Consider the following 15,654-nt stretch of genomic DNA (forward strand, 5'->3'; position numbering starts at 1 on the left):
CTCACCCTATTCTCTGTGCCCCTCCATAATTTACCTCCTGATTCCCACACCCCTGCCAAGTTAGTTTACACCATTAGTATTAGCAAATCGCCGCACATGGACATTGGTACCGGCTCTGCTCAGGTGCAACCTGTCCAGCCAGAACCAGGAATCTGAAGCCCTCCCTCCTGCACCATCTCTCTAGCCATGCATTCATCCGTTCTAGCCTCCTATTTCTATTCTCACTTGTGCATGATACTAGGAGTTATCCAGAGATTACAACCTTTGAGGTCCTGCGTGCTAATTTCTTTCCTAGCTCCCTAAACTCTGCCTGCAGGACCTCATCCCTCTTTCTACCTATGTTGTTGCTACCAATATAAACCATGACTGCTGGCTGCTTACCCTCCCCCCCCCCCACCGCCCCCTCAGAGTATTCTGCAGCTGCTCTTTGTTATCCTTGACCCTGGCACCAGGGAGGCAAAACATTATCCTGAATTCACATCTGTGACCACAAAAATGCCTGTCTGTTCCTCTAACTATAGAATCCCCTGTAACTATTGCTTTTCCAACCTGATTCTTGGCCCCTCTACCCCCGCCACCCCCAACTCCCACCCCCCCATCACCACCGTACAGCTGAGCCAGCCATGGTGCCGTGGTGTAGACTCTGGCTGCACACCCCAGAGGACCTATCATTCTCACCAGTATTCAGAACGGAATACTGGTTGGTGAGTGAGATGCACTTGGGACTCTTGCAATATCTGCCTTGCCCTTCTTGACTGCCTGGCTGTCACCCGGTCCCTCTTTGCCTGCATACTGTTTAGCTGCAGGGTGATCACATCTATAAACATGATATCCACAAAGTTCTCAGTCTCGCTGATGCATTTCAGTGATGCCAGTTGCTGTTCAAGTTCCGAAACCCGGAGCTCGAGCTGTTAAAGCTGACGGCACTTCCTGCATATGTGGTTGTCTAGGACATGAGAAATGTCCTGGAGTTCCCATATGGAGCAGGATTTGCACTTCCAGTCTGAGCTGCCCTGCCATGCCTCTCTTTATTAGACAATTACACTTACTACTTAAAAAAAGACCCACCAGCTACCTACCAATTATTTGCTCCCGATTGCTTCATACTGCTCCCAACCTGCGTAATAGTGCTCCCAGTTTGCTTTATGCTGCTGTCGACCTGCTTCACAGTGATCCTGACCTGTTTCACAGTGATCTTGGTCTGCTTCACACTGCTCCCGAGAACCAGGCATACCTAAAATTGAGGAGCCAAACTGTGAAGCTACAACACAGGACTGCATGCATGCTAAACACCAGAAACAGCATGCTATGGACAAAGCTAAGCAATGCCGTAAGCAACAGATCAGATAAAAGCTGTGTCCTGCCTCATCCAGTTGTGAATGGTGGTGGACAATTAAACAACTAACTGGAGAAAGAGGCTCCACTAAGATCTCCATTCTCAATGATGGGGAAGCCCAGCATGTCAATGCAAAAGACAAGGCTGAAGCATTTGCAACCATCTCAGCCTCCTCCTGAGATCTTTTTTTTATTTATTTGGGGGATGTGGGTGTCGCTGACTATGCCAGCATTTATTGCCCATCCATAATTGCCCTTGAGAAGGTGGTGGTGAGCTGCCTTCTTGAACCGCTGCAGTCCATGTGGGGTATAGGTACACCAACAGTGCTGTTAGGAAGGGAGTTCTGGGATTTTGACCCAGCAACAGTAAAAGAATGGTGATCTAGTTCCAGGTCAGGATGGTGCGTGGCTTGGAGCGGAACTTGCAGGTTGTGGTGTTCCATGTATCTGCTGCCCTTGTCCTTCTAGGTGGGAGAGGTTGCAGGTTTGGAAGGTGCTGTCAAAGGAGCCTTGGTGAACTGCTGCACTTCTGCATAGAGCTCATGGCCAAGGCAATGGTGTGCAGGTGTGCGCTCATTTGTGGGATCTGCCTCTTCATGAGGGTCATCAACCTCTTAATGGAGGAAGCCATGTGATCGCATGTCTGAGACATGGCAGTACTCATGGCATGAATGGACTCCTCCATCTTCTGCTCATGGCTGCGCATGGCCTCTAGCATCTCTGCCAGATGTTGCCTTACCTCTCTCTGCAATTCCAGCATGCCCTGTGCTGTCGACAACAGAGGTTCGTCATGAGCCTGGGGCTCAGCATGGGCCTGGCCATCAACAGTCCTCTGACTGTCAGTGGCCTCGGCTGTCTCAGCCTCAGCCAGCTGCTCAGGCACACGTGCAGTGCTCTTCCCAGCTTGTGACTCTGATTCTTAAGCCAAGTGGAAATCCAATTTTCACCAAGGTGAAAATATCTGCGCTGGTGGAGGGTGCAGGAGAGTCATGGGACGGTGCTTCCTCTGATTGAGGTTCCACCTTAGCGGTTGACGGCTGTCCACCTTCTGCTGGAGTCTCCTGTGGAGGTCGACCTGCATGAGAGAACACAAATGTGTGGGTTAGACTGTGCAGATCTCTTCATGCTCACCATACATGATGTAGGTCTCCAGAATGAACTGTATGTCGATGGAAGACACTTCTCACTCTCTTGTGCAGAAACTTAGTCTCTCCATCAGATATGGAGTGGCCACCTTGGGTCCCCCCAATTCTAATGCCTCTTCCTCTGCTGTGGAGAGAGGCCGAAGATCTGGGATGCCTCTGCCAATTTTGGCTGCTTCCCTTCTGTTGTGGATCCTCTTGTCCTGCAAGTAGAAAGAGGGAGATAGTCATACTTTGCAGAGAGATCAACATGACAGTTCTGGTGGTGTCAGTCCCTCGTCCCCTACTGGGGTATCCTATGTAGCTCATGCTCCCTTCCGCTCTCAGGGGAGTTAAGGGGGGTGAGTTGTGAAAAAAGGTATCCTGTGACAGAGATGCAGCCATTCATCTGTCAGGATGAGGTGATGCCTAACCTCCTCTGCCAGTGCCGTTATATTGCCACCCTCCCCATGTCCCCCTGCACAGCCACTTGCAATCACTGAAAAGCAGAGAGGTATGGTGCACTCACCTTGGCAGAATGAAGGAGGTCATTGACTGTCTCAAAGCACTGTACCCAGTTCTGGGATATGACCTCACAGCTGCTGACCACCTCAACAATCTCCATCCAGGCTTGCTTCTTCAGGCGGGAGGATATCATCTTGCCATTGCTGGGGAAGAGAACCACCCACCTTTCCCTTGCAGCCTGGAGGAGAATCTGGAGGGAGGCATCACTAAACTGTGGAGCCACCCTGTTTCTTGCCTTTCTCATCCTGCAGGGAGGGGGTGTCCAGAGTCACTGCAACACCAGTCTCAGTTGTGAACAGCCAGCAGCAAATGAGTCCAAGGCAGTAAGGCTGGCAGGGCTTTAAATATGTTGCCAGCACCTGCTCTGGAGTCATCCAACGCCATATTCAGCATCTCACATCCCGCCTCCGCCGCATGATTGGCCAGGCCGGTGCCTCTATTGTGCAAAGTGGTGATCCGCTGCGTGATCACGGGAGGCCGGTCACCCACCTGACTGGTGGGTACAGCACCCACATGTGGGTGCGCCGCTGGGACCCACGGTGGTCTCACTAAATTTAGCCCTTTGTGTGGGAAGTGGGCAGAAGATCAACCTGTGCCGTCTCCCCCCACAATAGTAGAAATTGGCAGAATGGAAAGCACAGGGTGGAATCTTGGCACAAGTTGGTTCCACCTTATTTAACAGTCCCTCATTGGCTCATCTGCCCCAGTTCCACCCAGGCCCTCATTGGAACTTTGGCTCCTTTAAATATTTATGGAATGAAAATTAAAATTTCATTTTATGGAACCATGATCATAACGTGGCCATTAATTAATTTCTCGTGTGAATAGATTGGAAGAGAAGGTGGGCTTGGTCAGTGTCACGTTCTGCCAGCACTGTACTGACTTCATCTGGGGGCTCGGCAGCTTCCAGCGCGACCGTGAGTCCAGGGCCGGTCTGGGAGTCATGATTCGAGGGCTTGGAGAGCCGGGGTACTGGGGGTGTGGGGGCGGCTTTGCTGGGGAAATGTCTCCGGGTGAAGGTAGATTCTCTTCATTTGGTACTCATTTGCCTCGAGTTATGTCTGGGAGATAGCAGGGACTTGATGGGCCGAGCGGCCATGGATATTTGGGGCTTTGCTACGGCTATTGTGGATGGTGGAGGGTATCTCAGCATAGAGTGTGTACTCTACTTGTTAGGGCCCCTGCTGAGGGATCCGAGCTAACAACCCCACTCCCTTGTGGGCGTTTTGGGAGGAACTTAGGCTAAGGGGATAAACCCGAACAGAAAATTCAGAGCAGAGCCCCTAAGGTGGTCATGTGTCATCTTTGGCATGTTTCCGGCAGTTCCTGCGGCCAAACTGGTGCCAAACGTCGTGCTCTGCACTCCTTTGGACCCCACAAGGAAGGCTGAGAGGGGGGTTTTGACACTTGGGCAACTCTCAAGCTCCATACATTCCGCCCAGGCATGTGCCATGGAGAGGTCACTCCATAGTCGCCTCACAGCGACCAACACAACATGAAAGTCAGCAGTTACGGGTTTTAAGTCCAGCTCAATTGGCATAGAGATTGGGTGCCACGAATTGCCTTCGTCAGTGGGAGAGGTTGTTGCATCTCATTGGACAGCCTCAAACCGGGCAGCTCCCGGTCAAAAAGGTTCTGTCCCGCCACAGTCCACCTGCTTCAATGGGTGCTTGAAGCTTAGGGTCAATGCCTGACAAGTGGACTGTAGTACCGCACCAAACAGCACAACAATAAAAGGAAAGAAGGTACCAGCCCTTCGTTTTGCAAGCTGGAACGTCAGAACTATGTGTCCTGGCCTGTTGGAAGATCTTACACAAATCGACGACTCTCCGAAGACCGCCATCATCAACAACAAGCTCAGTAGACTCAATGTGGACATTGCAGCACTTCAGGAGACAGGCCTCCCTGCAAGCGGATCACTAAGGGAGCAAGACTACACCTTCTACTGACAGGGTAGGGATCCAGAAGAACCAAGACAGCATGGAGTGGGCTTTGCCATCAGTAACTCTTTGCTCAGCATGATAGAGCCACATACAAATACAAACATACAAATGGCTCAGAATGCATACTGTCCATCCGACTGGTCCAGTACACCTACTCAGCATCTATGCTCCAACACTCTGCTCCCCACCTGAAGTTAAAGACTAGTTTTATGAGGAACTCCATAATATCATTAGTAGGATTCCTAATACTGAACATTTGTTCCTGCTGGGGGACTTTAACACCAGGGTTGGGGCCGACCATGACTCATGGCCCTCCTGCCTTGGGCGCTATGGCATTGGAAGGATGAATGAGAATGGACAGAGACTGCTGGGGTTGTGTACCAACCACAACCTCTGCATCACCAACTCGTTCTTTCAAACTAAACCTTGTCACCAGATTTCATGGAGACACCCAAGATCACGTCGCTGGCACCAGCTGGACCTCATCGTCACAAGGCGAGCCTTCATAAACAGTTTTCAAATCACACGCAGCTTCCACAGTGCGGACTGCGACACCGACCACTCCCTGGTGTGCAGCAAAGTTAGACTCAAACCAAAGAAGTTACATCACTCCAAGCAGAATGGCCGCCCGCGCATTAATAGTACAGAATTTCTTACCAGCAACTGTCACAAAAGTTTCTCAATTCGCTTGAAAAAGCCCTTCAAAACACTCCTGCAGGGGATGCAGAGACCAAGTGGGCCTACATCAGAGACACCATCTGTGACTCAGCAATGATCACCTTTGGCAAACGTGAGAAGCAGCATGCAGACTGGTTTCAGTCTCCTTATGCAGAGATGGAACAAGCCATAGCTGCCAAGCACACTGCACTGCTGAAGTACAAGAAAGCCTCCAGCGAGTTAACATCCTTAGCAATTAAAGCCGCCAGAAGCACCGCGTAAAGAACAGCCAGGCTCTGTGCAAACGACTATTGGCAACATCTATGCAGTCGTATTCAGCTGGCCTCTGACTCCGGAAACATCAGAGGAATGTATGACCACACTAAGAGATCTTTTGGGCCAATTATCAATAAGATCGTTACCCCTCAAGTCTAAATCAGGCAAAACTATCACTGACCCAAGCAAGCAAATGGACCGCTGGGTGGAGCACTACCTAGAACTGTACTCCAGGGAAAATGATGTCACTGATACCGTCCTCAATGCAGCCCAGTCTCTGCCAGTCATGGATGAGCTGGACGTACAGCCAACAAAATCGGAACTCAGTGATGCCATTGATTCTCTAGCTAGCAGAAAAGCCCCTGGGAAGGACGGCATTACCCCTGAAATCATCAAGAGTGCCAAGCCTGCTGTACTTTCAGCACTGTATGAACTGCTTTTCCTGTGCTGGAACGAGGGAGCAGTACCACAGGACATGCGTGATGCCAATATCATCACCCTCCATAAGAACAAGGGTGACTGCAACAACTACCGTGGAATCTCCCTGCTCAGCACAGTGAGGAAAGTCTTCGCTCGAGTCGTTTTAAACAGACTTCAGAAGCTGGCTGAGCATGTTGACCCTGAGGCACAGTGAGGCTTTCGAGCAGAAAGATCCACTATTGATATACTATTTACAAGAGAAATGCCGCAAACAACGGATACCCCTCTTCCAGTTCCGAAGAAGGGTCACTGACCCGAAACGTTAACTGCTTCTCTTTCCACAGATGCTGCCAGACCTGCTGAGTAGTTCCAGCATTTCTTGTTTTTATTTCAAATGCCCCTCTTCGTTGCCTTCATAGATCTCACCAAAGCCTTTGATCTCGTCAGCAGACGTGGTCTCTTCAGACTACTAGCAAAGATCGGATGTCCACCAAAGCTACTAAGCATCATCACCTCGTTCCATGATAATATTAAAGGCACAATTCAGCATAGCGGCGCCTCATCAGACTCCCATCCTGAGTGGCGTGAAACAGGGCTGTGTTCTTGCACCTATACTGTTTGGGATCTTCTTCTTACTGCTGCTCTCTCATGAGTTTACGTATTCAGAAGAAGGAACTTTCCTCTACACAAGATCAGATGGCAGGTTCTTCAACCTTGCCTGTCTCAGAGCGAAGACCAAAGTACGGAAAGTCCTTATCAGGGAACTCCTTTTTGCTGACAATGCTGCATTAACATCTCACACGGAAGAATTTCTGCAGAGACTCATCGACAGGCTTGCGGCTGCCTCCAATGAATTTGGCCTAACCATCAGTTTCAAGAAAATGAACATCATGGGCAGGGCGTCAGAAATGCTCCATCCATCAATATTGGCGACCACACTCTGTAAGTGGTTCAAGAGTTCACCTACCTGGGCTCAACCATTACCAGCAACCTGTCTTTCGATGCAGAAATCAACAAGCGCATGGGAAAGGCGTCTGCTGCTATGTCCAGACTGACCAAGAGGGTGTGGGAAAATTGCGCACTTACACGGAAGACTAAAGTCCGAGTGTTTCAAGCCTGTGTGCTCAGTACCTTGCTTTACGGCAGCGAGGCATGGACAACGTATATCAGCCAAGAGCGACGTCTCAACTCATTCCATCGTCGCTGTCTCCGGAGAATCCTTGGCATCAGGTGGCAGAACCGTATCTCCAACGCAGAAATCCTCAAGGCAGCCAACATCCCCAGCATGTAGGCCCTACTGAGCAGCGGCGCTTGAGATGGCTTGGCCATGTGAGCTGCATGGAAGATGGCAGGATCCCCAAGGACGTATTGTACAGCGAGATCGTCACTGATATCAGACCCACTGGCCATCCATGTATCCACTTTAAAGACGTTTGCAAATGCGATATGAAGTCTTGCGACATTGACCACAAGTCGTGGGAGTCACTTGCCAGCAATCGCCAGAGCTGGCGGACAGCTATAAAGGCGGGGCTGAAGAGAGGCAAGTCGAAGAGACTTAGCAGTTGGCAGGAAAAGAGACAGCAGTGTAAGGAGAGAGCCAACTGTGTAACAGCCCCGACAACCAACTTTAGATGCAGCGCCTGTGAAAGAGTCTGTCACTCTATAATTGGCCTTCATAGCCACTCCAGGCGCTGCTCCACAAACCCCTGACCACTTCTAGGCGCTTACCCATTGTCTCTCGAGACAAGGAGGCCAAAAGGAGATTGGAAGAGAGGTTCTATTGTCTCTGGGCTCTAAAAAGCACACATTGGGATGGATTTAATTGGCTCCCTGGAGACATGCCAGGAGGCCGAGGGCCCCTTGGAATTGGATGGGAGGTGGGGATGGAGGGCCCGTTACCTTCACGTAGCAACGTGTTAAAGTCGGGAGCGGGAAAGGACGGAGACTGCCTTCCTGCCCAGAAGCCAGTTGAGCCCCCTAAGTGGCCTCTTGTTAGCCACTTCATGGCCTCTTCCCACCATAGCTGGAATCAAGCCAGGGGTGGGGTGGGGCTCCCCCAAGCAGGAAGGTCACCCAGTGAAAAGAGATGACCTCCCTGCGAGCTTGGACAGGGGGAAAAATCTCCTCCGTGGGAAGTCTGTGACCCACAGAGGGCCACAGGCAACAAACAGCCCACCTCCTATTAACACCCCACACTCATCGCTCACCCCCACCCCCCCCCCCCACCACCCATTGCCAGGGCCTGCTGGACTGGCCCCAGTGACGCCACTTCATCTTACCTTCTCTGTGGGACTCCAGCACTGGGCCTGCTCCCAGGCCTCCTGTAGTACCAGCGGTGGTCACTACTCCCAGTGGCGCTGCCGATACTACTGAGTTGCTGGCCTTCTGATTGGCTGGTTGCCCTTGGAGTTGGGATCCCAGCACCGGGCACTTAAGTACCTGAGCGCCGTTGAATCGCACCGGGGTGGAGGCGGCTCCGAAAGGCTGAGGCAGGATTCCCACTGCCTTTTCAGCCAGGTGCCAGGAAGCCCTGCCTATGCGACTGCATCCAGACCATTAAGTTTCCAGCCTATGAGCTAATCTCTAAGTTACAATTTTTTTCCTTCTTTTGCAGTGCAGTTGCGAAATACCTTTGGCACCAACTTCATTTTCAAGCTGATAAGTTTAGATGGATTAATGTGGGAGGAGGCTCGTACAGAGCATAAGAGTGGCATAGATGAGTTGGATCAATAGGCCTGTTTCTGTGTTGTAAATGCAATGTAATTCTATGTAATTTAAAGGGGTTTTTTTGCCCTGTAGAATCCTTTTCACAATCTGTGTTGTGGGTTTCAAGGTTTTGCTGGAGAACAATTTTCTTAACATATTGTTGGTTTGCCTTTCTGACAAAACTACAGGAAAGGCTGTGATGGCTGCCATTAATTATTTAATAAAACATTAGAGTTAAGCTATATTACCCTAGTTTTTCATTTTAAAATTTTGCTAACTCAATGAAATGTTGCAGTAGGTTTCAAAATTAATTCAAAAAAGCTTTGGTTATTGTAAAGTTCAAAAGGAAAGCCCATATAATGAATAGCCTGAGCTTTTTACAATGATAGATGTGGTCAGAAATGCTGATCAAATATAAATATGCATGTGGTCAGTGGTTTTATAATAATATTAAAGTGTGGCTTAATATGTTAGGGTGGGATGTCTGTCTATAGTACACTAAACACGTTCCCTGGTCGTCTCCTGTGCTCTCCCTTTCCCATGCCAGTGGCATGTTGAAGTGCCCTGCTGAGCTCCCTCTTGGGCTGAGGCCCATTTCTTTTCAACTGACTTGCTGCTTCACCACCCACTTGAATTTATTTTCGGGAAGCCTTTTAGCGGCTTCTTCTGTCCTAGCTTCCTAGCTGACCCCCGGTAATTACTTATAACCCACTGCCTGTAGCATTACCCTGATCCTGCCTGCACCTATACCCTGCTTGCCCTTAATAAACCAGTGAGCATGACTGAAAAATAGCTTTTTTAATGTTTCATGCCACACATACACTTGCTTTGGAGAACTTTTTTACTTTACCATTGTTGCCACATTCAGGAATAGGAGCGTTGTCACGCTTACACAAGGAGAAATTTATATTTCTCTTATGTAAGAATGTAAATGGCCCATTCAATGTTAATGGCTACCTCTCTTCAACAAGTTGGGCTAACAATGACATGGCAGACGTGGAGTCTCCAGACTCAAGTTCAGGATATTGGGTGTGAAAAAACACTACTTTATCAAGACGGCATAGTGATGAGCAACATCCAAACCCATTGTCTAACAATGGCCGAGCCATCAAACACCATTTATGAAAACATAATGGGAGAGAAACTGGGTTCATCTGGCAGAAACCACGTCTCTGATCAGGAGTTTTTAGTAAGAAACATTTTCTGTGCAGAAGCCAGAAGGAAGAGAGATCCATTCCAGGAAGAAGGACCATGCCAGCATACCATCTTTAAACTACCTAGGGGCAGGGATGACAGGTGACCTTGAATTTCCCTATCTGAGAAATTGTAATAAGATTTTGCCGTTAAACTGTGACTGAGATTTAGTTAAAAGACGTCTGTAACAAAGCATCCGTCCACCTGAAGCTTTCCAAAGTTTGACGTCAGTGAACCAGGAAAAAGGAAAAACAGGCCTGTACCGTTTTTAAATTATCCTCCCAGGGAAACAAGCAATGTTTCACAATGAACTCCTTTTAACACCATCAGACCTAAATGCATGCTATCTTTTAATCTCTATCTTCTCTTGTGTGTGTGCATGGGTGAGTCCGTGAGTGGCTGAAGTTGCAAATATTTTGTGGTATTGTTTAATAAATATTTATCTTTCTTTAAACCGACAATAAAACCTGTCATTTGTCTGTTTATTGACCATTAAAATGCTCCAGGGTTAAAGCACAATTCTAATAATAGCACACTGTCTTCAGTCAGTTGAGAGGTGAAAAGTGGAAATCATCCCTACCATTTCCCACCTATCCGTAACAGCTTCAAATTTTATAACATAGATCTTGGACTCTAACTTATCTGATTCTATTCATCAGAACTGTTTAAAGGCAGGATCTTGTTGCACTGTTACAAATATAACAACCACTCAAGAACCAAGTCACTGATTGCTCAACAGGTCCAATCACTTCAGAGCTGCAGTTACCAAGCAAGCATAATACTGAGCAACATATCCAAAACTGTATGGTACAACTAACCTTTATGGTTAAGAATTTGCAGCCCATCAATGACAGTGTTACCTATTTATATACCAAACAGTGAATATGAGCCAAATTACAAATGAGGCTAGACTGCATATGGGTTGAGAAATGCAGAGCAAATTTTTGCTAAAGTGTGCCTCATCCCATATAAGCAACTGTTCATTATTATTGGCTCATAGCCCTCATCAGCCATGGGAATCGAAGATGAACCAGCAACCAGGGCAGCCCCACCACTTTTCTATGCTCCTAAGCACATACTGAAACTGAGTGCTTCCCAAAATCAATGCCTAATGAGCCCTTGATTGACTCTCCCAGCCCCTACTAAAACAGGCATCTGCCCCTGCCTACATCAGTCAAATGTACAGAATTACTTAAGACTTTTATTGTGTGTATCTATAAATGTCATGCAGTTTGTATAGCAGCCTGCAACCTGTAACGTAGCGGTGTTCAAACAGCACCCCAACTGTCTTCCCCAAGCCCAATCAATCTGGCCCCCAAAGCCGAGACGCTGCAGTTCTATTTGTGGTTGTAATTCTTTCACACTGGTTTCTCTTGTTTGAATGCTGTGGGTCTAAGGCTTTGTGAGGGCTGTTTTTAGTGCTGTTGCCTTATTATTGTATAAATCTGAATTCACAACTCCAAAATTAGTTTAAGACATATGTAAATAAATAAATAAATGGGAACCGAAATCTCAATTTTATATATGGCCTTTGAATAACCATGGCAAGCACCTAAATCGTCATCAAAGATAGCAAGATGGGAAAACCCTGCTGTAATGTGCCATGAAAAAACACGTAGGCGTAGACCTTCACTTTGTTGCCTGGGCATAAAACTAGAATTGCGGATTGGTTGACTATTATGGAAACAGCCTGATTTTTGTTTCCATTGTTTCTATAATGGACAATCTTACAGCTAGGTGGCCCGCTGACAACCAACTCCATAATATTTTATCATTTTTTTTATTTTTTGTGTTTATTCAATAAAAATCTCCCACAATATTGGTCAAAAATGTAAATGCTTCTGTACTTGCTCCTGTTATGCCACTTAAAATAACAAGAGGCTACAGTTTTGAATGCATGTATATATCAACCATATTAAATATTTTTATATGTATATATGTCATATACTGTGTATTCGCCATGGTGAAGCATAGCAATGAGAATGACTTTAAAGGGGCTGGGTATTAATAAACACAAAGTTCTTGACTAGAAATACCAAGATTATCAATATTGTTTGGATTACACCTTTGCATTCACTGGGAACATCAGACAGCTAGAGCATTTTGTGAAATAAGAAATGGGTTACATTGTTTCTTTGCTGCAAGTTTCCTGTGATCTGAAGTTATCCATTCTTTTTGTTTCTTTACAGTTCCTGACATGGGTCCAGCTAATGTTAGTGGGGGAGGTGGCAGTCGATCTGAACTGGTAATAACTTGGGAGGTAAGCTCAATGTACCATCACTAAATTAATTTTTGGAAATAGAACTTTGCAAGGAAATGCACAACCACTGAAATATGTGACTAAATGAGAGATCCAGAACTACTGGACAGAATTTGGCACAATAATATACAAACTGAACTAAAGTACTGGACAATAATAAAGTTTAATTTTCAACCCAGCTCCATATTGTGCTTGCAAGCATATAAAAAGAAGGGCAATAAAAGACATACAGCCCCAGTGCGTGCATACCATCCTGTCATACCATCTGTCCATACCCTGGCAATGTCTCCTTGGAAAAGCAAATAAAAGAGCAAAAATTGTGGTCAATTCGGGGAAATCTCCAGAAAATTCATCTGCATTCTCTAAAGCAATCAGGCAACCGCAAGATTGCAGTTGCCCATGATATTATAGTATCTGGAAATGCCCTCTTTCCTCAGGAATTTATCAAAGTCCTCTTTTAAAGGCCTGCAGTGACGTTATATATACCACATGTCTTGCCAGTTTGTTCCAGAGGGCATCCAGCCTAACTCGCTATCTAAAACTTTGATAGGCTTATACCAACATCTTGCTGAATTCCAAACAACCTATGTAACTGGACTGTATCTAATCCCTTCATATAATCATGGAATGGTTACACCATAGAAGGAGACCATTTGGCCTGTTGAGTCAGTGACAGCTCTCTGCAATTGAGCTAGACCCATTCTCCCACCCTTTTCCCATAGCCCTGCAAATTGTTTTCCCTTCAAGAGCTTATCCAATTCCCTTTTAAAAACCATGACTGAATTTGCTTCCACCACCCTTTCAAGCAATGCATTCCAGATAGTAACCAGTTGCTTTTTAAAAAAGCTTTTCCTCATGTCTCCTTTGATTCTTTTGCCAGTCACTTTAAAATATTTATGTTCTTCATCCATCAAAATATTCATCATTTAAAGAAAGTCAATCGTATCAACTCAATGGGCTGAATTTTATTAGCTTGCTGCCGTTCTTGGCGGAGGGCTTGAAAAAGTGCGCGGCGCATGCACGAGACGTGAGCCGCAGAGCCGCCGCGATATTTCACGCAGTGGCTCATTAGCATGGAGGGGGCGGAGCGCCTGCCTGCGCCATTTTTAAAGGACTTCAAGCCCTTAGAAGACATTTAAATTTTTAAAGAGAAATGAAACTGTGTTGTCAATTTGCACTGTGAAAAAACGAGCACTGGGTACCTGAGTGATTGATCCATGTTTAACCCACCCCCACCAATGACCTACCAATGTTTTAATTTTGCTCTCCCCCTCCCCTAAAAACAGTGTTTCGCCAGTCCTGATCTTTCACCCCCAAACGTACAGATCTTTGCCCTTCAACCCCTTCCCACCATATCCTCAGCCAACTGAAAGTTTTCCCCACTCTTCCACTCCCCGCCCCCCCCCCCCCCCCTCCCCAGCCCTGAAAATTTCACTCCTGCCCCCTCCCCACCAGTGTTATGCCTCGGTGTCAGATGTCCAGTAACCGGCCGGAATATCGGCGTGGGACGGCCATCACTGCAAGGTAAGTCATTAATCATTATTTTAATGTTATTAACATATTTAAATAAAGTCCCGTCACCCTGCGGCAGGGAGGCTGCCACAAGGCCTTGCTGCCACTGTCACCCTGCGGTGGGGCTTCCCATCATCGGGGAGTGTGGAGGGCCTCTCCTGGAAGTATTTTCAGGGCCCCTCCCCCGCCACAACCCCCGCATCAGGAGCCTTATAAAATTCACCCTAACATCTGTTTGTCTAATTTTTGGAGCCTCATATCTAAGAGTTCAATGATGTGGTGGCATTCTGCTTACCGTTGTCTGCACCCTTTTCAGAACCTCAGTATCTTTCAAAATGTATGGGGATCAGAACTGGACACAATAAAATTCAGTTAAGGCCAATTATGTTGAAAGCAGAAAACCGACCACTGATCCCAATCGAAATTCATCAAAGGAACGGGATAGCTAGGAATCAATAATTTCGGTGTCAGTTATGGATCCTCTCCAGAATTTTAACCCGGCAGAAACCGGGCAGGCAGTTAAAATGCCCCATGCAACTTATGCCCCTAGGTCCTGCTGCCCTCCTGCAGCTCCCAGTATTGACCTATTCTTTTTAGCAGGCGAGCGGGATCCAGAAAGCTAAGTTTCTTTAAAGGATTTCTGCATCCTTCTGGGCCAGGAGGAACAGAAGTCGGCCTCCCCTGCCTGGGGCTCTTACCCCCCCCCCCCCCCGGCCTCACCCCATGCACCTACCAACCCTCCTACTGTCTGAGTCTGCCTTCCCTTCCCACCCCTTCAAACACTTATCAGTACCAGGGATTAATCACTCAGGTACCCAGTGTGCCCAAAATTCCATCCTGCAAAGAGCCACAGGTTCGAAAGGGAGACTGATTCCAATCATGTAGACAAGGCCTACGAGTTGAAATCTGAGCCTCACACTGCAGCGGGCTGGGCAGCCCCAACTGCACCAATACCATTCATCCTTCAAACTGCCCCGACTAGATGATGGTTCTCGCATGTTTCCTCAAGAAAAACTGCCTACTGCAGACCTGCCATGTTAAGTCTTCTGGGTTCAAAGGACCCCTTCGACATAATGGCAGTACCATCTTCAGTCATCCACCCTCCTATTTCTGGATGCCAATTCCAGAATTCCTATGCAGCTATGAAATTCAGTTTCAGCCAGGACTTGAATGCATCTTTAATAGCACAGACCTGATGTAGCAACCCTTGAACAATCTGCTTTTTCACTGTAAAAATGGGAAATGTCACCTTTCCTCTCATAAATATTCTGGGAGATTGAAAATCATCTTTATGTCTGCACAGTAATGATCATAAGGAAGACAACCCCATACGTGCAGGGACTCTGTTTTATCCTCACTACATTGCATGCAACACAAGCTTGAATGTTATTTGCTTAATTTATAATGTGTAGTGTCTAAAGCAAGAAAATGTGGCTCCTATTCATACCGTAGAGGGGTTATGCACATGTTTATGCCCCCAAATTGTGTGCCTGCGGTTATGAAGCAAAAAGTTGGGTATAGAATATTAATGAATCGATGCTAAACTAAATGTAAATGATTTTTTCATAATTACTTCAAATGCAACCTGGATTATTACCAGTTATAATGAATACAGTTTTAAATTACATACAGTTAAATATTAAGAGGGTTCTTACTCAAAATTGAAGTGCAACGTACCTTGATATAATGCTTCACCGATTATAAT

The 15,654-nt window shown here is 46.9% G+C and overlaps 1 protein-coding gene across 5 annotated transcripts in view; it reads left to right on the forward strand.

Moving 5' to 3' along the window:
• Nucleotides 1-15,654, forward strand: part of LOC137380015 (contactin-4-like) — a 1,659,092-nt gene that overhangs the window by 1,492,406 nt on the left and 151,032 nt on the right. For all 5 annotated transcript variants that reach the window (XM_068051491.1, XM_068051492.1, XM_068051493.1 and 2 more), the window contains one exon: nt 12,367-12,437. In XM_068051491.1, coding sequence (XP_067907592.1) covers nt 12,367-12,437 — 71 coding nt within the window. The remainder of the gene's footprint in view (nt 1-12,366; nt 12,438-15,654) is intronic.

The sequence above is a fragment of the Heterodontus francisci genome, chromosome 19, assembly GCF_036365525.1.
Source record: "Heterodontus francisci isolate sHetFra1 chromosome 19, sHetFra1.hap1, whole genome shotgun sequence".
Lineage (NCBI taxonomy): Eukaryota > Metazoa > Chordata > Chondrichthyes > Heterodontiformes > Heterodontidae > Heterodontus > Heterodontus francisci.